Here is a 24,484-nt window from a genome sequence, read left to right on the forward strand (position 1 = left end):
AGGGCATTGAGATATTTGGTTTTTGCCCCACCGGAGAAAGGGGACCGATGAGGTCACACTAAATATAGATTCCAGGGAACGGCATTTGGGGGGGAAGTACATTGTCGAAAGGAAAAAGAAAAATACGTCAAACTGTTTTTTATACAAAAGCTATAAAAGAAGACAAAAAAGTATTTAAAAAAATCAAATGTGGCAGCAGGTTAAAATTAAATTTTTTTTTTAAAATCTTCAATATTGATGGAGAAAAAAACCTGGTTTCTTTCCAATGGGGAACAAATGACTGGGGAAAGACTGACCATTACACCAATAATGGATGAAATCGGTGTGTTGAAATGTAGAAAGCATTATAGATATTATTTACAATGATTCAGGATTTTTTGGGAGAGTCAGAATTATAAATAAAACCATCCTTTCAAACAGAAAGTGCTACATTTTAGCACGCTTTTTCCACCAAAAAACAATGAAAAAAATGGCTTCCTTTAAAGTCTTTTCTTAATTTAAAAAAAGGAAAGAAAACCTGTTGTAGACATTGTATTTTATTCCCCAAACAATATGGTCTTTTTACAAGTGAAAGCAAAAAAAGTGTTTTCTTCTTCATTTAGTACACTTGGGCCCCTCTTTTCCCCCCCCCCCCCCAAAAATTAAAAAAAATGTTGAAAAGGCCATTTCTGTTTAACTGAGTTTTCTCGCTTTTCTGAATCTTATAAATTCACGTTCACTTTTCTTTCAGGTTTTTTGAGGTGGTAGAGATGTGTTCAAGGTAGAGTTAGCAGAGAAGAATATTGGTACAAGCACTATGATGTTTGCTGCTAATGATATTACAGATCTGGTGGAGCCTCCTGCATTTAGATCAGACGTAAATTTCCCCTTTTGTTTCATAAAAATTTTTTCTTTTCTTGGATCAGCTACCATTTCATTCTCTATGGTTAAAAGTTACGGACTTGTTTGATTGTTTTGGGTTTTAATTCACAGATCAGTTTAGATGTTTATAGATTTTTTTTCTGAAATTGTAGAGGGAAACTCTTGTGCCCCCCTCCGCATTATTTTAGGCACAGCTTTTTTTTTGTGAAAAAATCATGAGCACGAGCAAAAAGGTTTGGCAGTGTTTTTTTTGGACTGTTTGATGTTTTTTTCACTTTCATGTTGCTTTATACTTAGAGGGGCTTAATTTATTTACAAAAAAAAACCCATTAACTTTTATTGGAACTCAAGGGGGCCTGCCGTTAATGTATTTTGGGATTAAACATACGCTTACACAGAAAACTTAAAAAAACCATCTTGAAAATTTAAACCACAAAAAAACTCCCAAAATAAAAATGTGTAATGCGGTTTATTGACATTTCTTTTTAGCTCACCCGCAAAGTGAAGGGGGGCTTTTTTGAGCCATTCCGTCGTCCTTCGTCCATGCAAGCGTGCGTGCGTCCGTCCGTGCATAAACTTTTCCTTGTGACATCTCTAGAGGTCACATTTTTCATGGGATCTTTATGAAAATGGGTCAGAATGTTCATCTTGGTAAATTCTAGGTCAAGTTCGAAACTGGGTCACGTGCCATCAAAAACTAGGTCAGTAGGTCTAAAAATAGAAAAACCTTGTGACCTCTCTAGAGGCCATAATTTTCAATGGATCTTCATGAAAATTGGTCAGAATGTTCACCTTGATGATATCTAGGTCAAGTTCGAAACTGTGTCATGTGCCTTCAAAAACTAGGTCAGTAGGTCTAAATATAGAAAAACCTTGTGACCTCTCTAGAGGCCATATATTTCACAAGATCTTCATGAAAGTTGGTCAGAACATTCAACTTGATGATATCTAGGTCAAGTTCGAAACTGGGTCACATGCCATCAAAAACTAGGTCAGTAGGTCAAATAATAGAAAACCTTGTGACCTCTCTAAAGGCCATATTTTTCATGGGATCTGTATGAAAGTTGGTCTGAATGTTCATCTTGATGATATCTAGGTCAAGTTCGAAACTGGGTCACGTGCGGTCAAAAACTAGGTCAGTAGGTCTAAAAATAGAAAAACCTTGTGACCTTTCTAGAGGCCATATATTTCACAAGATCTTCATGAAAATTGGTCATAACGTTCACCTTGATGATATCTAGGTCAAGTTCGAAACTGGGTCACGTGCCATTAAAAACTAGGTCAGTAGGTCTAAAAATAGAAAAACCTTGTGACCTCTCTAGAGGCCATATATTTCATGAAATCTTCATGAAAATTGGTCAGAATGTTCACCTTGATGATATCTAAGTCAAGTTCGAAAGTGGGTCACGTGCCTTGAAAAACTAGGTCAGTAGGTCAAATAATAGAAAAACCTTGTGACCTCTGTAGAGGCCATATTTTCCATGGGATCTGTATGAAAGTTGGTCTGAATGTTCATCTTGATGATATCTAGGTCAAGTTTGAAAGTGGGTCACGTGCCATCAAAAACTAGGTCAGTAGGTCAAATAATAGAAAAACCTTGTGACCTCTCTAAAGGCCATATTTTTCAATGTATCTTCATGAAAGTTGGTCTGAATGTTCATCTTGCTGATATCTAGGTCAAGTTCGAAACAGGGTCATGTGCGGTCAAAAACTAGGTCAGTAGGTCTAAAAATAGAAAAACCTTGTGACCTCTCTAGAGGCCATACCCTTGAATGGATCTTCATGAAAATTGGTCAGAATGTTCACCTTGATGATATCTAGGTCAAGTTTGAAACTGGGTCACGTGCCTTAAAAAACTAGGTCAATAGGTCAAATAATAGAAAAACCTTGTGACCTCTCTAGAGACCATATTTTTCAATGGATCTTCATGAAAATTGGTCAGAATTTTTATCTTGATAATATCTAGGTCAAGTTCAAAACTGGGTCACATGAGCTCAAAAACTAGGCCACTAAGTCTAATAATAGAAAAACTGACGTTATACTCAAAACTGGATCATGTGGGAAGAGGTGAGCGATTCAGGACCATCATGGTCCTCTTGTCTTTATAAATTTTAACCACTCTAACATTGTCTAAATGAAACAAACCTCCTGACCAAAAGACAAGGATCAGTTTTGAGGGGTTAAAGGTTTAGTGGTTCCTTCCATTGAAAGGAAATTATTCAGGATTAAGACAGTTGTTCAGTCATGATCGGTTCCTTAATGTCAGGGGCTCTAGTTTAAAGGTATGTATCATTGTATCACTTTTGATGCTATGGTATGTAATACTTGTATGTGAATATTTTATAGATGAACGGTGGTGCTAGTGGTGTCAGTCCCCCTCAGTTAGAGTTGGAGAATGAAGAGCTGAGACAGGAGAATATGAGATTGCAGGTACAGATCCACTGTAACATCACTGATATTCAGACTTTGTAACCATTAAACCAAAATATTAAATCCAAATGAACAAATAAACTTCTTATCAATTTTGTTGTTATTTAAAGTCTTAAAATTGGTGCCATAACAAAATGGCTGTTTTTGCTGAAAGTACAAAATTTTATCCTGAAAATTTTTTTTCTTCCGTGTTATGTGTGATTTGCCTATTTTGCAACAGTTCTATTTCTGTAAATAAATATTAGTAAAATTTAATCATTTTATTGAGATGATATGTAATTTTGAAGAACTTGGTTGGTATCACATGACACTAGCCTAGCACTTTGGTGAAGAAGACTTTGTGATACATTGGAAATATTTAGTTTGTGAAATGATTTGAGCCGTGCCATGAGAAAACCAACATAGTGGGTGTGCGACCAGCATGGATCCAGACCAGCCTGCGCATCTGCGCAGTCTGGTCAGGCTCCATGCTGTTCGCTTTTAAAGCCTATTGGAATTGGAGAAACTGTTAGCGAACAGCATGGAGCCTGACCAGACTGCGCGGATGCGCAGGCTGGTCTGGATCCATGCTGGTCGCAAAGCCACTATGTTGGTTTTCTCATGGCACGGCTCATTTGTTGTAAGTGTATGGAATATTCTCATCTAAAATTCAGTTAAGAGGGGCTTTTTATTTCTGGCCATTTGCTAAAAGTTTTGAATTTATAATCAAAACCAGTTCCATTTTGATGTTAAAAAAGGATAGTCCTGCAAAAGCAGGAATTAGAATACGTGATGTGATCTATGTTTAAATTGAAATGGTTTTGTTGGAATATTGTTTGATGTGTAAAACCGACTTACTTTATATTGAAGGTGCTATTACGAGAAAAAGAGGATGAAGTCTTAAGAATAAGAAAGGTAAGAAATGGTTATATTGTTAGCTTGTTATATAATTAGCTGAAAAAGTCTACGAGGTATTGTCGTCACGTGATCGTCAGCATTGGTTAAAATTATTGTTTAGGTCCACCTTTTCTCAAAAACTATAAGAGCTACAGTTTTGAAACTTTGCACACTTGTATATCCACCTTGTATCATCATTATTTGACTGTGTAGGCCAAGAACCATAACTCTGATATGCATTTTGTCAGAATTATTAGTTCCTTGGTTAAATTTTTTATTTAGGTCCACCTTTTCTCAAAAACTATAAGAGCTACAGCTTTGAAACTTCGCACTCTTGTTTATCATCATTAGTTGACTATGCAGGCCAAGAACCTTAACTCTAACCTGCATTTAAAAAAAATTATGGCCCTTTTTATGCCCCCGAAGGGAGGCATATAGTTTTTGAACCGTCTGTCTGTCTGTCGGTCTGTCCGCAATTTTCGTGTCCGGTCCATATCTTTGTCATCGATGGATGGATTTTCAAATAACTTGGCATGAATGTGTACCACAGTAAGATGACGTGCAGTGCGCAAGACCCAGGTCCGTAGCTCAAAGGTCAAGGTCACACTTAGACGTTAAAGGAAAGTGCATTGATGGGCGTGTCCGGTCCATATCTTTGTCATCGATGGATGGATTTTCAAATAACTTGGCATGAATGTGTACCACAGTAAGACGACGTGCAGTGCGCAAGACTCAGGTCCGTAGCTCAAAGGTCAAGGTCACACTTAGACATTAAAGGATAGTGCATTGATGGGCGTGTCCGGTCCATATCTTTGTCATCGATGGATGGATTTTCAAATAACTATGCATGAATGTGTACCACAGTAAGACGACGTGCAGTGCGCAAGACCCAGGTCAGTAGCTCAAAGGTCAAGGTCACACTTAGACGTTAAAGGATAGTGCATTGATGGGCGTGTCCGGTCCAAATCTTTGTCATCGATGGATGGATTTTCAAATAACTTGGCATGAATGTGTACCGCAGTAAGACGACGTGCAGTGCGCAAGACCCAGGTCCGTAGCTCAAAGGTCAAGGTCACACTTAGACGTTAAAGGAAAGTGCATTGATGGGCGTGTCCGGTCCATATCTTTGTCATCGATGGATGGATTTTCAAATAACTATGCATGAATGTGTACCACAGTAAGACGACGTGCAGTGCACAAGACCCAGGTCCGTAGCTCAAAGGTCAAGGTCACACTTAGACATTAAAGGATAGTGCATTGATGGGTGTGTCCGGTCCATATCTTTGTCATCGATGGATGGATTTTCAAATAACTATGCATGAATGTGTACCACAGTAAGACGACGTGCAGTGTGCAAGACCCAGGTCCGTAGCTCAAAGGTCAAGGTCACACTTAGACGTTAAAGGAAAGTGCATTGATGGGCGTGTCCGGTCCATATCTTTGTCATCGATGGATGGATTTTCAAATAACTATGGATGAATGTGTACCACAGTAAGACGACGTGCAGTGCGCAAGACCCAGGTCCGTAGCTCAAAGGTCAAGGTCACACTTAGACGTTACAGGATAGTGCATTGATGGGCGTGTCCGGTCCATATCTTTGTCATCGATGGATGGATTTTCAAATAACTTGGCATGAATGTGTACCACAATAAGACGACGTGTCGCGGGCAAGACCCAGGTCCGTAGGTCAAAGGTCCTAAACTCTAACATCGGCCATAACTATTCATTCAAAGTGCCATCGGGGGCATGTGTCATCCTACGGAGACAGCTCTTGTTATACTTAGAAATTCTGAATTGTAACTCTTTTTCTTACGTACTGTCCAGCACTTGCAGACGAGCGATGGTGGTGCCGTTTTTAGCTCACCAGAGCACAGAGTGCTCAAGGTGAGCTATTGTGACCGGTCATTGTCCAGCGTCCATCTTGCGTTGTGCGTCAACATTTGCCTTGTGAACACTCTAGAGGCCACATTTGTGGCCTAATCTTTATGAAACTTAGTCAGAATGTTAGTCTTGCTGATCTCTAATTCAAGTTCGAAACTGGGTCATGTGGGGTCAGAAACTAGGTCAGTAGGCCAGATCAAAGAAAAGCTTGTGAACACTCTAGAGGCCACATTTGTGACCCAATCTTAATGAAACTTGGTCAGAATGTTTGTCTTGATGATCTTTAGTTCAGGTTCGAAACTGGGTCATGTGGGGTCAAAAACTAGGTCAGTAGGCCAGATCAAAGGAAAAGTTTGTGAACACTCTAGAGGCCACATTTATAACTCAATCTTAATGAAACTTGGTCAGAATGTTTATCTTGATAATCTCTAGGTCAAGTTCGAAACTGGGTCATGTTGGTTCAAAAACTAGGTCAGTAAGCCAGATCAAAGGAAAAGCTTGTGAACACTCTAGAGGCCACATTTGTGACCCAATCTTTATGGAACTTGGTCAGAATGTTTGTCTTGATGATCTCTAGGTCAAGTTTGAAACTAGGTCATGTGGGGTCAAAAACTAGGTCAGTAGGCCAGATCAAAGAAAAAGCTTGTGAACACTCTAGAGGCCACATTTGTGACCCAATCTTTATGCAACTTGGTCAGACTGTTTGCCTTGATGATCTCTAGGTCAAGTTGGAAACTGGGTCATGTTGGGTCAAAAACTAGGTCAGTAGGCCAGATCAAAGGAAAAGCTTGTGAACACTCTAGAGGCCACATTTGTGACCCAATCTTAATGAAACTTGGTCAGAATGTTTGTCTTGATGATCTCTAGGTCAAGTTTTAATCTGGGTCATTTAGGGTCAAAAACAAGGTCACACGGTCAAATCAAAGGAAAAGTTTGTGAACACTCTAAAGGCTACAGTTGTGACTCAATCTTTATGAAACTTGGTCAGAATGTTTGTCTTGATGATCTCTAGGTTAAATTTGAAACTGGCTCATGTGGGATAAAAAAACTAGGTCAGTAGGCCAGATCAACTCTGGTGAGCGATATATAGGGCCATCATGGCCCTCTTGTTACATATTGCTGCCAGATAGTGTGTTAACAATCTAAGAACATTTTACTAAAAAAGTTTTGTTTTGAGACAGGCACCCTCAGCTAATAAGAATATTTAACAGAATTATAGTTAACTTAGTTTTGGTGGAGTTTTGGCCCCTTTTCAACTTACAATTTTTAGCTCGACTATTCGAAGAATAGTCTAGCTATTCTACTCACCCTGGCGTCGGCGTCGGCGTCGGTGTCGGCGTCGGCGTCGGCATCACACCTTGGTTAAGTTTTTGCATGCAAGTACATACAGCTATCATTTAAAGGCATATAGCTTTGAAACTTATTTATTCTTTTTCTAGGTCAATTACCAACCTCACTGGGTCAAGTTCCATAACTCTAACATGTATTTTGAGCAAATTATGCCCCCTTTTGGACTTGGAAAATTCTGGTTAAAGTTTTACATGCAAGTTACTATCTCCAAAACTAATGCAGATATTGAATTGAAACTTCACATGTGTCTTCGGGATTATAAAACTAGTTGATAGCACCAAGTCCCATAACTCTGACCTTCATTTTAGCCAAATTATGCCCCCTTTTGGACTTAGAAAATTTTGGTCAAAGTTTTGCGTGCAAGTACATACAGCTATTACTAAAAGGCATATAGATTTGAAACTTATTTTTTCTTTTTCTAGATCAATTACCTACCTCACTGGTCAAGTCCTATAACTCTGACATGTATTTTAGCCAAATTATGCCCCCTTTTGGACTTAGAAAATCCTGGTTAAAGTTTTACATGCAAGTTACTATCTCCAAAACTAATGCAGATATTAAATTGAAACTTCACATGTGTCTTCGGGGTTATAAAACTAGTTGATAGAATCAAGTCCCATAACTCTGACCTTCATTTTAGCCAAATTATGCCCCCTTTTGGACTTAGAAAATTTTGGTTAAAGTTTTGCGTGCAAGTACATACAGCTATTACTAAAAGGCATATAGATTTGAAACTTACTTTTTCTTTTTCTAGATCAATTACCTACCTCACTGGGTCAAGTCCTGTAGCTCTGACATGTATTTTAGCCAAATTATGCCCCCTTTTGGACTTAGAAAATCCTGGTTAAAGTTTTACATGCAAGTTACTATCTCCAAAACTAATGCAGATATTAAATTGAAACTTCACATGTGTCTTCGGGGTTATAAAACTAGTTGATAGAATCAAGTCCCATAACTCTGATATGTATTTTAGCCAAATTATGCCCCCTTTTGGACTTAGAAAATTCTGGTTAAAGTTTTGCGTGAAAGTACAAACAGCTATTACTAAAAGGCATATAGATTTGAAACTTATTTATTCTTTTTCTAGGTCAGTTTCCAACCTCACTGGGTCAAGTTCCATAACTCTTAACATGTATTTTGAGCAAATTATGCCCTCTTTTGGACTTAGAAAATTCTGATTAAAGTTTTACATGCAAGTTACTATCTCCAAAACTAATGCAGATATGGAATTGAAACTTAACATGTTTCTTCGGGGTTATAAAACTAGTTGATAGCATCAAGTCCCATAACTCTAATATGCATTTTGGTCAAATTATGTTTCCGTTTCGGAACTTAAAACTCTTTTGATATTTAACATTTTGGGTAATAATTTCCTGCTTCTGTGACAATATTTCAAATAGTCGAGCTTGGCTGTCTTACGGACAGCTCTTGTTTAAAGAGGTCTTTGTTTCACACAGGAAGTGGGTATTATGGATGTATTAGTTAGTCTGCCAAAAGGCAACAGGTCTAGTTTAATTTGTGCTAATGGAGCAGTATAAGCCATTTTATTCATGTAAAGGGAATGACATTAGAACTGTTGTAGTATGCTGATAGGCTAAGGGAAACCGTTTTAAATGTTGCCTCACCAATACACAGAGTGAATAAATTTTAACTGTTTCCAAAAAAATACCCATGAAATAAATGTTTTATTACGTAATTGCTTTATGAAAAACTTGTAACAACAGAGATTTATTTCTAAAAGAAACTTACATGGATGGTATAATATACTTCAAAATGCTTCATACAGTCCTTTGAAATAAACTCATGGTTAGATGCTCCAGATGCAAAAACTTTTGCATAAGAAACAGTTCATCATAGAGGATGACATTTAAAACTGTGTGCACCTTCCATGCAGTAAATGATGAAATTTGTAAGAAACATTCAAACATTTATGTATAATATATTTGCTGCTTTAAACAGGAAGCCCAAGGAGCCATACAGGAACAGCGAGAGTTACGCAGCAAGGTGCATTTAGCAGCCAAGGCGCAGAAAGTAGCCAGAGATATGGAACATGATTATGAAGAGGTTGTGAGGCTACTGGAGGGAGAAATAGCCCAGCTCAAAGTACAGCTGGGTAGGCAGTCTGTAAGTTATGATTTTAGCCGTGCCATAAGAAAACCAACATAGTGCATTTGCATCCGCGCAGTCTGGTCAGGATCCATGCTGTTCGCTTTCAAAGACTATTGCAACTAGAGAAACTGTTAGCGAACAGCATGGATCCTGACCAGTCTGCGTGGATGTGCAGGCTGGTCTGTATCCATGCTAGTCGCAAATGCACTATGTTGGTTTTCTCATGGCGTGGCATATTTCATTTTCTTTTTTTATATGTAACATTTTAAATTTGTGGTTACTTGATAGCAATGTTAAGTGCTTTACATAAGATATTTTGCCTGCAATCTCAATAGATAATGAGAGGCATATTTTCTTTGTAGTGAAATATTTCATCCTCCACAATTGGTTCTTGTGAAGAAGTTGTAAGTTATCTACGGGCATATGATTGAGATTTTGATTTATTTTTTTGTTAATGCTCCAAAGAACGTTACATTTTGCAAAACGGGGGTGTTTATTTATGTCTTAACTTGTTTGTTTGTTTGTTTTTACATTTTTTTAGTGAATGCATACTATGAACCAGACTTGTAATAAATGAATTTTAACATATGTAGCACGTCAGGAATGTGGTATTCTCTTAATAAAAGATTTTCTATCCGTTTAAATGACTCGGGGAGCATTTATTAGGGAATATAAGGTTTACTCTTGTTTGTTTTACAGGATGTTGATCCTATCATGCAGAGAAGACTGGCTGTACTCACCTGTCAGCTGAGGAAAGCTGAATCTGAGAAAGAAACATTTAAAGTAGCTACAGAAAAGCTCTTACAGTTTGCTGAGGTATGTAGATTTGCTACAAAATAAAGAAAAAAGTTTTACTTGACGGGTGGAAGGATGGGCGGGCAGGCCACATCAACAAATTTTGTCTGGAGCATTTCTTCATCGTGCATGGAGCGATTTTGATGTAACTTGGCACCAATGCTCACCATCATGAGATGGAGTGTCATGTGCAAGATCCAGAATCCTAGGTCTAAGGTCAAGGTCACACTTAGAGGTCAAAAGTTAAATTAAAGAATGATTGTCCATAGCAATTCTTCATGCATGGAGGAAGTTTGATATAACTTTGCACAATTGTTCACCATCATGAGATGGAGTGTAATGCACAAGAACCAGGTCCCTAAGTCTAAGGTCAAGGTCACAGAGGAGAAAGGTCAACTTCAAGAATGACTGTCCATAGCAGTTGTTCTTTATGCATAGAGGGATTTTGATGTAACTTGGCACCAGTGCTCACCATCATGAAATGGAGTGTCATGCGCAAGAACCAGGTCTAACGTCAAGGTCACACTTTAAGGTCAAAGGTCAGATTTAAGAATGAATGTCCATAGCAGTTGTTCTTCATACAGTAACTGTTACGGATTGAGATATGTTCAGTAATGACGAACTATGAATGGAGTTTACTTTGGAGTTTTACTTCAGTGCCAGCTGGATGATTTTTAGCACAAGTTAGGCCCATTCACTTACTAGTATCTTTTAATAGTTAAGCTAATGCCATACAAGCATAATATCTTTATTATGTGCTGGCATTTCTTTCATAGCATAAAATTACTTGTGTCTTCTTCCATCATTAAATGCTGCACTGTAGTTTTATCAATGTGATTCAAGATCCATCAAAAATAACAAAAAAACAAACAAACAATCTACTGGTCCTGTTTATATTTTACTGACACTGTTAAATTGATTTTCAGGGTGTACATGAGATGTTCAGTGAAAATGGAGCAGCATCCAGGTACCCTGTTTTACTTTGAAAATATTGATTTTATTCATTTCACTGAGTTCAGGATACAGTCGAGACTGTTTTAAGAGACCGTCTTTGGGAAGCAGCGAAAAAGGTCACATATGACAGGGAGTCTCTTAAAACAGTCTTACTTAACAGGATGACGCTGGTTTCATAATATGTTTCCAATTAAAGTACATGAATATCGGATACTTATATATTGGCCTCTTTTAAGGTAGGAGTGGAAAATGATAAAATACTATTTCTTTAATTGCATATTGATAAAATATAAATTTCAAATAATTTGCATCATTCATATGATGTTGATAAAACAAATTTAAGCTCATGATCTGGCAAGAAAATAAAGGGGAGCAGTAAAATATAAATGTTCCATTTGAACTACACTGAGGTTGATGATATTTATATTTTATGTTCTAATTGTTCATTTTAATTTATTCGATTATTGACTGCATCTTTAATCTGTGTTTACTTCGTCGTTTCCTGTTAAATACCGCCATAGTTTTGTTTCACCAGGAATAAAGTTAATTTATGCACCAACTCCGAATTCTTCAGCGACATTATACGCTGGTTTTCCCTAATCGAGCAATTCAAGTGCCTTAATGACAGTTCTTTTTTATGTTTTTCTTCAGCCATTTTTTGTAAACAAATAAGTTCTCGTCTCAAACAACTTCACGCGAGATAAAGAACGGTAACTCTATCGTGTAAAATCTTGCGAGGGAGCGTCTCAAAGTCGCTGAAAACGGTCTAAATATCGATTCGGGAGCCTGATTTCACAGCCGCTTGTCGCGTAAGGCAGGGGGTTGCTTAATTCAGACTCTTTTAATAGTAAATTGCGTCCGGAGCATAAAATAGGGTCGCATATGACAGGGAGTCGCTAAATTCAGGGGGTCGTTAAGGCAGTCTCGACTGTATATGTTTGTAAGTAATAAATTCTAAAGTAAAATGATAGAAGCAATTATAAGGTTAAAAGACAGTTTCATACCATATATTGATTCCTTAAAGTAGAAGGAACAGATAGATTGGAGTTGTGTCCAGCATGATAAGGATTAACAGTTACTGTAATAATACTTGGTTTATACATAATAAACTTATGTAGCAGAAATTTCAATGAATTGTGTAGAACTGCTTTTTCTGGAATGTTTGAAATTATATGTTACAGAAACCAATGCAAGAAACACAGTGAAAGGGAATGCCTTTCATGGTTTCCCTTACATACAGTCTGACATGTGCTCTAGTAAACATCTAGACAATTGTTCTTTGATAACCTTTCCTATTTAAGGACTGTGCAGATTATTTTATGTACGCTATTGCAAATAAAGACTAATTTTTGCTTCTATTGTGGTACAATGTACAGGTGTGACTGTATATAAGTGTGCCTGTATGTTTATGTTAGGAGATCATTACAGCATTTGAACGTGCTTTCTCACATTGCCCTCTTTTTCTGTCTAGGCCACTAGCTGGAACAAAAACTACAGGCGTATTAGGAAAACATAAGAGAAGCACAAAAAGTGTGAAGACGGTGGCCGGCGAGGCGAAAGATATCGTGAAATCTGTTAGATCACTTATAGATACTCAACGTAAGTGATAAACACATGAGCCGTGCCATGAGTAAACCAACATAGTGGGTTTGTGACCAGCATGGATCCTGACCAGACTGTGTGGATGCCCAGACTGGTCCGGATCCATGCTGGTCGCAAACCCACTATGTTGGTTTTCCCATGGCACGGCTCAGTCATCAAGTCAGATATGAATAGAAATAACAGACACACTTTTTAAGATAACACTTTTGATATTTCAGCTAATGTGTTATCTTTTTATTTAACACACAGATTTTTATCTCAAAGTCAAATCACCAAAGTACTTTTTCAAGGTGGGCTGTACATACAATACTCTCATTCAAATGATTTTCCTTGCATCTAGATCAATATGAAATGGGAAGAAATTGCTGATTCCCACATTGTCAGTGGGCAGATTGTACTTAAGGTAGTAGATGTTTAATAGAGTACCTCCTTTTTGAAGAGTATTCAATTCCTAACATAAACCCACTTTTACTGCAATTCTCAGGGGTGCATAGGTTCAAAACCCTACTGGGACCAAATTTTTTTCTCTGTTATTTTCCGCTTTTAGCTCACCTGTCACAAAGTGACAAGGTGAGCTTTTGTGATCGCGCGGTGTCCGTCGTCCGTCGTCCGTCCGTCCGTGCGTCCGTGCATGCGTCCGTAAACTTTTGCTTGTGACCACTCTAGAGGTCATATTTTTCATGGGATCTTTATGAAAGTTGGTCAGAATGTTCATCTTGATGATATCTAGGTCAAATTCGAAACTGGGTCACGTGCCTTCCAAAACTAGGTCAGTAGATCTAAAAATAGAAAAACCTTGTGACCTCTCTGGAGGCCAAATATTTCACAAGATCTTCATGAAAATTGGTCAGAATGTTCACCTTGATGATATCTAGGTCAAGTTCGAAACTGGGTCACGTGCCGTCAAAAACTAGGTCAGTAGGTCTAAAAATAGAAAAACCTTGTGACCTCTCTAGAGGCCATATATTTCTCAAGATCTTCATGAAAATTGGTCAGAATGTTCACCTTGATGATATCTAGGTCAAGTTCGAAACTGGGTCACGTGCCCTCAAAAACTAGGTCAGTAGGTCTAAAAATAGAAAAACCTTGTGACCTCTCTAGAGGCCATATATTTCACAAGATCTTCATGAAAATTGGTCAGAACGTTTATCTTGATGATATCTAGGTCAAGTTTGAAACTGGGTCACGTGCCATGAAAAACTAGGTCAGTAGGTCAAATAATAGAAAAACCTTGTGACCTCTCTAAAGGCCACATTTTTCATGGGATCTGTATGAAAGTTGGTCTGAATGTTCATCTTGATGATATCTAGGTCAAGTTCGAAATTGGGTCACGTGCCCTCAAAAACTAGGTCAGTAGGTCTAAAAATAGAAAAACCTTGTGATCTCTCTAGAGGCCATATATTTCATGAGATCTTCATGAAAATTGGTCAGAGTGTTCACCTTGATGATATCTAGGTCAAGTTCGAAAGTGGGTCACATGCCTTCAAAAACTAGGTCAGTAGGTCAAATAATAGAAAAACCTTGTGACCTCTCTAGAGGCCATATTTTTTCATGGGATCTGTATGAAAGTTGATCTGAATGTTCATCTTGATGATATCTAGGTCAGTTTCGAAAGTGGGTCACATGCCTTCAAAAACTAGGTCAGTAGGTCAAATAATAGGAAAACCTTGTGACCTCTCTAAAGGCCATATTTTTCATGGGATCTGTATGAAAGTTGGTCTGAATGTTCATCTTGATGATATCTAGGTCAAGTTCGAAACAGGGTCATGTGCGGTCAAAAACTAGGTCAGTAGGTCTAAAAATAGAAAAACCTTGTGACCTCTTTAGAGGCCATACTTGTGAATGGATCTCCATAAAAATTGGTCAGAATGTTCACCTTGATGATATCTAGGTCAGGATTGAAACTGGGTCACGTGCCTTAAAAAACTAGGTCAGTAGGTCAAATAATAAAAAAACCTTGTGACCTCTCTAGAGGCCATACTTTTCATGGGATCTGTATGAAAGTTGGTCTGAATGTTCATCTTGATGATATCTAGGTCAAGTTTGAAACTGGGTCAACTGCGGTCAAAAAGTAGGTCAGTAGGTCTAAAATTAGTAAAATCTTTTGACCTCTCTAGAGGCCATATTTTTCAATGGATCTTCATGAAAATTGATCTGAATGTTCACCTTGATGATATCTAGGTCAGTTTCGAAATTGGGTCATGTGCGGTCAAAAACTAGGCCAGTAGGTATAAAAATAGAAAAACCTTGTGACCTCTCAGAGGCCATATTTTTCATGAGATCTTCAAGAAAATTAGTGAGAATGTTCACCTTGATGATATCTAGGTAAAATTCAACACAGGGTCACGTACCTTCGAAAACTAGGTCAATAGGATAAATAATAGAAAAGCCTTGTGACCTCTCTAGAGACCATATTTTTCAATGGATCTTCTTGAAAATTGGTCAGAATTTTTATCTTGATAATATCTAGGTCAAGTTCAAAACTGAGTCACATGAGCTCAAAAACTAGGTCACTATGTCAAATAATAGAAAAGACGACGTCATACTCAAAACTGGATCATGTGGGAAGAGGTGAGCGATTCAGGACCATCATGGTCCTCTTGTTTGTGGTAAATTTTACTTTTTTCAACATCTATGATTGATTTATTGTACAAAAATGGAAAAAAATAATTTGATAAGCGATTTCTTGATGTTCAAAGTGAATTACTACTTAAACAAAAGGGGTAGAGTTACACATTTTTAAAAATAATGAGTTACATGCGGTAAAAGTTCTCTATTTTGCTTTCACTCTTTAGATAACATATTGTGGAAGAAATTTAGGTAGGTTTTACATCTGCCCCAAGGTCATTTTTAGCTCGACTATAAGAAGTATAAGGAGAGCTATCCTACTCGCCCCGGCGCCGGCGTCGGCGTCTTTCCACGTCCCCGCCTTGGTTAAAGTTTTGGTGCACTTTCTCTTTTTTCAACTTATCTCTGTAATTACTTGATGGATTTGATTCAAGCTTGAAATACTTATTCCTTATCATCATCAACATCATCTGACATAAGGGCCATAACTCTGGCACCAATATTTCATGAATTATCCCCCCTTTTCACTTAGATTTTCAGGTTAAAGTTTTGATGCACTTTCACTCTATCTCTGTTATTACTGAATGGATCTGATTCAAACTTAAAATAGTTGTTCAACATCATCACCCACATCATATGACACAAGGTGCATAACTCTGGCACCATTTTTTCATGAATTATTCCCCCTTTTTACTTAGAATTAGGATTGTTTCTTGTTTCAAGTAACTAAGGTATCAAAGTTATATCTAGGGGAGCTAATCAGCTTTAGTGATAGCTGTTGTTTTAATGAAAAATTGTAACTGCATTTTTGTGCCCCCCCCCCCCCCCCCCCCTTCCTCACAAGAGAATGGTGGGGGCATATAGATTTGCTCTTGTCCTTCCGACAATGTTGTGTCACACTTTGCTCCAAAAGTATTTGATGTAGAGTCACAAAACTTTACAGGAATGTTGGTCAGCATGTGTAGTTGTGCACCTGGGGTTTCGTGTCCGGATTCATTCAGTTGTGTAGGAGTTATGGCCCCTGACTTTGTAAAAATTGGTCATTCTAGTGTTGTGTCCCGCCTAGCTCCAGAAATATTTGACATAGATTCACAAAACTTTACAGGAATGTTGGTCAGCATGGTAGTTGTGTACCTGGGGTTTCGCGTCCAGATTCATTCAGTCATATAGGAGTTATGGCCCCTGACTTAGTTAAAAATTGTCCATTTTAATGTTGTGTCACGCATAGCTCCTAAAGTATTTGACCTAGGGTCACCAAAGTTTACAGGTTTGTTGGTCAGCATGTGCAGTTGTGCACCTGGGGTTTCGCGTCCAGATTCATTCAGTCGTGGAGGAGTTATGGCCCTTGACTTAGTTAAAAATTGGTCATTTTAATGTTGTGTCACGCGTAGCTCCAAAAGTATTTGACCTAGAGTCACCAAAGTTTACAGGAATGTTGGTCAGCATGTGCAGTTGTGCACCTGGGGTTTCGGGTCCGGATTCATTCAGTATTGTAGGAGTTATGGCCCCTGACCTAGGAAAAAATTGTCATTTTAATGTTTTGTTGTGCATAGCTCCAAAAATATTTTACCTACAGTCATTATTTCACTACACAAGACCAGACTTCTTGTCCATACTTACTCACTCAAAAAAAAAAGTTTGTGAAACATATAGGTTAAAATGTACTTGACCTACAATCATAAAACATTAGAGGATTGTTTTATAGCCTACGAAGTGTTCTCTTTAGGATTTTACTCAGCTAGGCCACAGTTGTGGCCAACTAAGTGAAAAATACACATAAGGTTCTTAAAAGTTTGTGTTGCAAACATCTTAAAAATTGTTTAACCTGAGTCATTAAACCATGTTACAGTGGCAGGAGTGGGGGCACCTGTGTCTTATGGACACACATCTAGTTTATTTATAGTAAAGTGTATAATAATGATGTGTAACTTCAAATGTAATCTTGGTAATTATGTGTTTCAGCTTTACCGTTTGGTTGGGAAGAGACGTACACCACAGATGGCATGAGATACTACATCAAGTAAGTGCATTTAATATCATTGCTTCAAAACAATAGACAGCTTGAAATGCTTGCCTATTACAGAAATTTTAAGGGGATGAAGGGGGCGCTTCTTGGTAGAATGATTCAGGTTTGTTATGAATAGCCTGTGCCTCATTGTTATGTGTCCACACACTGCCCGAAGTGTAGAGTTCTTTCATGCGAGGAGGCCATCCTGTTAGTTTTACTGAAGTTTGTGGTTCTACCCAGATACCTGAAATGATACACAGAGAGGCACCTGGGGTCTTTTTCCATTGTCAAAAGCTGGAAACATTACCATATGACCTAAAATTTAGCCAGTGTGACATTTAACATAACCCCCACAAGAAATTCATGTGTAAAGATATTGTCATGTATAACAAAAGAGGTGTGTAGACTTGAGAAATACATGTACCTCTATATATACAGGTTTAGATACTTGTGTTGCTAGAAATAGAAAATAAAAAGAATAAAAAATAATGTATTATTACAGGCATTTACATGATAGTATTTATATATTTTATTGCAGCCATTTAAATCAAGTGACAACATGGACACACCCACTATCAAATGTGACACACCTTCCTTCAGTACAGGATGATAAGAAGTCTAAAGGTGATGAACCCAAACCTTCAGGGTCAGAGAGCTGATCCATTCCATTTGAAGGGGCAGACAGAAGTGGGTGGGGGAGCAGCTAGGACATTATTTGATTCTGAATGCTTTAATTTTGAGACGTGCCAGCTATTGCATTTAGAATTATTGTTGCATGCTTTTAATAGTGTTAGTGATTGCAACAAGTTTTTAAATCATTTATTTTTGTGAAAGACAAAGTTTCTTCATGTTTTCAAAACTTGATATGAAATCCTAAAGTATATTTCCATTCATTATATGTTTAAAGTTTGAAATCCAGGAAATTATTTCCTATCAGAAGATCTATTCTGGCCAAAACCAAGAAATGTTATGCTGAATAGATTATGATCATAGTGGACCTGTAGAACAACTGAAAATGTTTGTTTGATAATGTATTTGTTGATATGTGTTCTACAATAACTGCATGGCAGGAATGCACTACTTTCCTTATCTGTTGTGGTTTAAAAAACAAATTTTTTACCAACAGGTTTAAATGCTTTGTGTTTTTTCAACATTTTATTCTGTTTTAAACGACATGGAAATGCCTGTTTCTGCACAAACATCAGCAAGTATGGAATATCAGCATTTTTAGAAAAAAATACCGATGCTTTTCTCAGTCATTTGAGATTCTGTAGCATTTAATCTTAATGACAAATATTAACAAATAGCAGAGTAAGCTATACAGTTTTTAGACATTATTAGATTTGTATGGATAAGTACTGTAAAAGCAGAAATTTTCTTAAGGGTTTAAATTGCGCTATATTCGGGAGGCCCTACATATCGCAAAAATTAAGCCCCATGTAAATATTCACAATCAGTATAATTCAGATATAAGTAGGATACCATTTTTACAATTTCTTGAGTATTAAACCTTGCAAGCATACTCAAAATTTCAAATTCGCGAAATTTTGACCTAGAGAAAATAATTATATGCTTTTACAGTTACTGTATGCAGTTGTTCTGCACTAGACATAAAGAATGCATTATTGCTTGACGAAAGTACATCTTGATATCTCTTGATGCAAAGCTGATAATTTTATTTTTTTTTGTACTCATTTACACTTACAAATAATATACATTTCATTATTTAGTGCCCCATGTGGTTCTGGGACGATCTGTGTATGGAAAGAACCACTTCTTTACCCTTGCATGATCGTACGAGGCGACTAATAGGGTCTTAACACTTGGTTTTGCTGTAACTCTGTGATTCCAGCAGGTATGCAAATTTTGATTCCATACCTCATGTTTTTATTTCGATGTAAATGAGATGTGAAACCAAAATTTGTAGTCCTGTTTGGCGCCATATAACCTATCCTGTGTTGGTGTGTCGTAAAACCCAAATAAATAAACAAATCGTTATTTAGCATTATCCGAAGTGAAAATATCAAGGTTGATGTCTGGATTCCGCAAATGAAATTGCAGCACATTGGTATTACTTTACCACACAATTGATATTACCAACGCCATCCTTTGTTACTGGTTGATCATGGTGGATATACAGATGTAGTCAGTAAGACTATAAAAGTTATGAACAAAATGATTTTTCTGTAAATTTTACTGTTTTTATCTTGCTTGTCTTTTTAACATTCAAGGAAAAATGATTGTGCCATTATGTAAAACTGTAATGATTTAATAGTTTTTGTCATTCAGGTGCAGGTGCATATTATACACTTATTTTAGAATTCATGATTTCTATATTTATTATACAGAAGTTTTTTCTGTATTCAGTAAAACTTGAATTAGAGTTGTGATAAGGTTGTGCATGTTTATGTACCCATTCAAAGTAGCATGTTACAGTTGAAACTCGATATCTTGAACTTGCTTATCTCAAAATTCTAGCGATATCGAATACATTTTCAAGTCCTATCCTGAAAACGTGCAGAAGATGTCATTTTACGTCAAATTTTGGTTATCTCGAAGTAAAACGCTCGATCCCTCAGAATCCTAGATTCAGAGTTTCAACTGTATTTTTAGTACAAGCAAAACTTTGTAAATGTTCACGTTTTATTTGATAAATAGAAATGTGTTTTAGTCAAGGTATATATACGTTGGGACATCGTTCTGGTTTATAATCTAGTCTGGAAATTATGCATTTTTGATCTTTAGCTATGCATTTAATATAAAAGTCATTTCCAAGCCGTCCAATTCTGTTTTGAAATCTTATTATTTATGTAATTAATCCTTTCTTATTTGTCTTTATTATTGTATAGCCAGATTGTATAATTTTTAGCTTGACTATACCAAGTATATGGAGAGCTATCCTACTCGCGTTGGCGTCTGCGTCTTTCCGCGTCCCCACCTTGGTTAAAGTTTTTTTTACACTTTCTCTTTTTTCTCCTTATCTCTGTAATTTCTTGATGGATTTGCTTTAAACTTGATAGTTATTCCTCATCATGACCAACATCATATGGCATAAGGGCTATAACTCTCACACCAATATTTCATGAAATATCCCCCCTTTTTACTTAGAATTTCAGGTTAAAGTTTTGCACTTTCACTCTATCTCAGTTATTCCTAAATGGATTTGATTCAACCTGAAAGTAGTTGTTCCACATCATCTCCCAAATCATATGACACAAGGCCCACAACTCTGTACCAATATTTAATGAATTATCCTCCCTTTAACTTACAGTTTCAGGTTAAAGTTTTGATGCACTTTCACTTTATCTCAGTTATTACAAAATGGATTTGATTCAAACTTGAAGTAGTTGTGCAACATCATCACCCACATCATATGACACAAGGTGCATAACTCTTTCACCAATATTTTATGAATTATGCCCCCCTTTTTGCTTAGAATTATACTTGTCTTTACCTCTCTTATTACTTAATATTTTTGACACATACTCAAGCTATTGTGCAATATCTTCATCCACCGTTGGAGTCATTAAACACTTGGACAGTGACAGCTCCAGTTTCCTCAGATGTGCCTAGTTTCACTATCCAGCATCAGAATAGTCGAGCGCACTGTCTCCTGTGACAGCTGTTGTTTTTTTGTGGGGGAGGAGGGTGTATGTTCCCTGTTTAACATACTACTGTAACATTTATCAATGTTTTTGCTAAAGATAACATGTATAAGATATATCAATGATTACAGTTTAAACTAAAAGATAAGAGGAATGTAAAATGTGTTTGTTCACTGGGATCTGATTTTCTTTGATTAATGTAACAAGGAAACCCACCAATATTAGTCTCCCACAAACATTTAATGATTTCACATTACTGGATAGATATAATACCACCTTTTGACTGACTTCATTGTGCAACCTATAAAGTACCAGTTTTTATGCCCCCAAAGGGAGGCATATAATTTTTGAACCATCTGTCTGTCTGCTGGTCTGTCCGCATTTTTCGTGTCCGGTCCATATCTTTGTCATCGATGGATGGATTTTCAAATAACTTGGCATGAATGTGTACCACGGTAAGACGACGTGTCGCGCGCAAGACCCAGGTCCGTTGCTCAAAGGTCAAGGTCACACTTAGACATTAAAGGATTGTGCATTGATGGGCGAGTGTGGTCCATATCTTTGTCATCGATGGATGGATTTTCAAATAACTTGGCATGAATGTGTACCACAGTAAGACGACATGTCACGCGCAAGACCCAGGTCCGTACCTCAAAGGTCAAGGTCACACTTAGACATTAAGGGATAGTGCATTGATGGGCGTGTCCGGTCCATATCTTTGTCATCGATGGATGGATTTTCAAATAACTTGGCATGAATGTGTACCACAGTAAGACGACGTGTCACGCGCAAGACCCAGGTCCGTAGCTCAAAGGTCAAGGTCACACTTAGACGTTAAAGGTCATTATTCATGATAGTGCATTGATGGGCATGTCCGGTCCATATCTTTGTCATTCATGCATGGATTTTAAAATAACTACGCATGAATGTGTGACACAGTAAGACGACCTGTCGCGCGCAAGTCACCCAGCTCCGTAGGTCAAAGGTCCTAAACTCTAACATCGGCCATAACTATTCATTTAAAGTGCCATCGGGGGCATTTGTCATTTTATGGAGACAGCTCTTGTTCATTCTTTTTTTTCCTGGTACTTCGCTCGGGAAAACTGGTTAGATTAACTGCCTGCCGGAAATACAGTTGAAAAATGACATGAAGACAAAACGAAGATATAAAACCATTAGGCTTCTTAAACATTTTGGACTGTCAAGTCAAAGCAGCCTCGTACATTTTTAGTTTCTGGTACAGGATATATTTGTGAACATATGAAATCTATAAGGAGGTCTTTTGGAAGCAAAGAGCACAACCTAGTGAAATAATAGCCAACTGTATGAGTCTGTTGATAGTTTGTTTTTGTATGAAATGTTTAACCAAAAGTATTTAAGTAAAAGCAGGTAAATAAATCATGTAACTGTTTACTTAAAAAGATGTTATATAATTGTTTTTAGCACTGATGTTGTACTTGTTATTTGCACTACATGTAGTTGTAGAACATTTGACACTTGCTTTGACTTCCCAGTAAACATCGGTATATCGGACCAATATTGGCAAACCAATATCTATTTATGATATTAGTCAGATATTCAGCCAGTATCTGACATCATCATCTAATCACTATTGGAATCAGTATTGGACCAAGACCAATATTAGGTGAACTTTGCAATATAGGTCTGTTATTTTGCCCGATATATAATGCTTGCTGGGTTTAGCTGTTTCCAGGTAAAGATACCTGATAATTGTGTGACATATATAACTTACCTTATATATCTCTTTTGTTTCTCATCTACAACAACACTCACCAACATATAAAATCATTGCAAACAGCATAGAATATATGAATGTGTTAAAAGAATTTAACAAAAGACTTGCCTGTAACTTCATAGGATAGAAGTGTGGGAATGAGATTAAACGGGTTTGAAAGGTTATTGTGCAATAGATTTAATTGATAATCTTGAGCTGAATTCTGTAGAGGTTTTACAATTCAAATTTTGTCAGAATAAAGTTATTCAAAGTCAGCTGACCCATTGGAAATATTTTATACTATTTTTGACATCGAAAAAGTTTTAATCTCCGGTCACAAGATGGTAACTTCATTGTCTTTATTTTTCTATAAAAAGAGATCACTTGCCGGCACCACTGTGGGTTCGATCTCTGATAAATGTGTATGGAAGCCACTCTACCTAAGAAAGGTCAGTAGTTCTACCCAGGTCACCCCGTGCATAAATTAATGACTGAAGAACATCTGGGGTCTTCTCCCACACAATAAAATTGAAAAATTAGAATATGACTTTAATTATGTAGCGATTAAATATAATCCAATAAGTCAATTAATACTCAGTCTGTAAAAAAGAAATGTTCGGACTTATTCAATTTCTTTTCGTTAACCATTTTCTCTTGATAATGGAATGCATTTTTAGTGCTGATGTAGCATCAAAACTGGGACCATTGTGTTAAAAATGAGAATGTCAGCATTTTTATTGGACCCCTTTTTGTAATGTATCTTATTTAAAAAAAAAATGTGTTTCAACCACCCGCAGCGAAGTTCTTTTATGTATTGATATATAATGTTATTTCTGTGTATTCTCGATGTAAAATGTTTTTATACTTGTATGCACCTTCTTTAGTGAATAAAATATGTATTAATTTATTAAACACTTTATAATAGCATGTGCTTTGTAAGCAAAACCCTTGCTGACATATATAATGTGTACTTAGAAATTTTATTTTGTGTAATTGTAGTTAATGACATATTAAAATTATTTTAGTGTGTGTAATTTTATGGAGTTTTAATTGATTTAAGATCTGAGTCTTTTTAATTGTAGAACAGTTATGTTTAGTTTAAATCTCTTGTTAGCTTGATTTTGATTATAATTACTCATTATTATGTTGTTATATACACTCTTTAGAACTACATATTTGTATTAACTCTTTACGGTGCTAATAAAATTGTATGGTATCCAAACATTGTCTGTCTTCTTTTCTTTCAAAAGCTTTGCATAGAGGTGTCATGACCAGCTCAAGAAGAAGTGCTTTTTAACCCTTACCCTGCTAAATTTCTTTAATGAACCTGTCCATCTTTACATTTGGACAGTACCATCGAGTGTTAAAAGGGGCGCATACCAGAAAGATACTGAATGTTGAACAGTGCCTGCACGGATGTGTAGGCTGAGCACGCAAAGGGTAGGAGTCTCAAGGTCGGCTCTCAAGGTGAATGTCACTTTGTACTACTAAAATTTACCAGAAACATTTTTTCTCTTCTAGAGGGTAGGTTTCTATTACTGTACTTGAAGAGAACAAGATAGCACTGGTTCAGGCGCTATCACATTTGCTATTTCTCACGCTAACATATCTTAAACAAGTATACATCTCATATTGTTTCTATAAATCCATCGAGACCCAACCACCCCAGAAACTTCTACCTCCAAAAGCATTTTAAAAAAGGTATTTGTA

At 36.9% G+C, this 24,484-nt stretch overlaps 1 protein-coding gene across 1 annotated transcript; it reads left to right on the forward strand.

The window, feature by feature from the left end:
- Positions 1-751: 751 nt before the first annotated feature.
- LOC123557997 (syntaxin-binding protein 4-like) lies at positions 752-23,996 on the forward strand. Its single transcript, XM_053544382.1, has 9 exons — positions 752-856; positions 3,208-3,291; positions 4,141-4,185; positions 9,358-9,522; positions 10,207-10,323; positions 11,229-11,269; positions 12,728-12,855; positions 17,389-17,446; positions 17,973-23,996. Exons 1-9 carry the CDS (start codon positions 797-799, stop codon positions 18,091-18,093), a joined length of 819 nt encoding a protein of 272 aa, XP_053400357.1. The 5' UTR covers positions 752-796; the 3' UTR covers positions 18,094-23,996.
- Positions 23,997-24,484: the final 488 nt, after the last annotated feature.

Source organism: Mercenaria mercenaria, chromosome 5 (genome assembly GCF_021730395.1).
Source record: "Mercenaria mercenaria strain notata chromosome 5, MADL_Memer_1, whole genome shotgun sequence".
NCBI lineage: Eukaryota > Metazoa > Mollusca > Bivalvia > Venerida > Veneridae > Mercenaria > Mercenaria mercenaria.

Bases quoted from the DNA above. Each gene is read 5' to 3' on its own strand.
- LOC123557997 (XM_053544382.1), top strand. From the start codon at position 797: ATGATGTTTGCTGCTAATGATATTACAGATCTGGTGGAGCCTCCTGCA. The intron at 3,292-4,140 runs GTACAGATCCAC...TTTATATTGAAG, and splicing joins AGGAGAATATGAGATTGCAG to GTGCTATTACGAGAAAAAGA. The intron at 12,856-17,388 runs GTAAGTGATAAA...TATGTGTTTCAG, and splicing joins ATCACTTATAGATACTCAAC to CTTTACCGTTTGGTTGGGAA.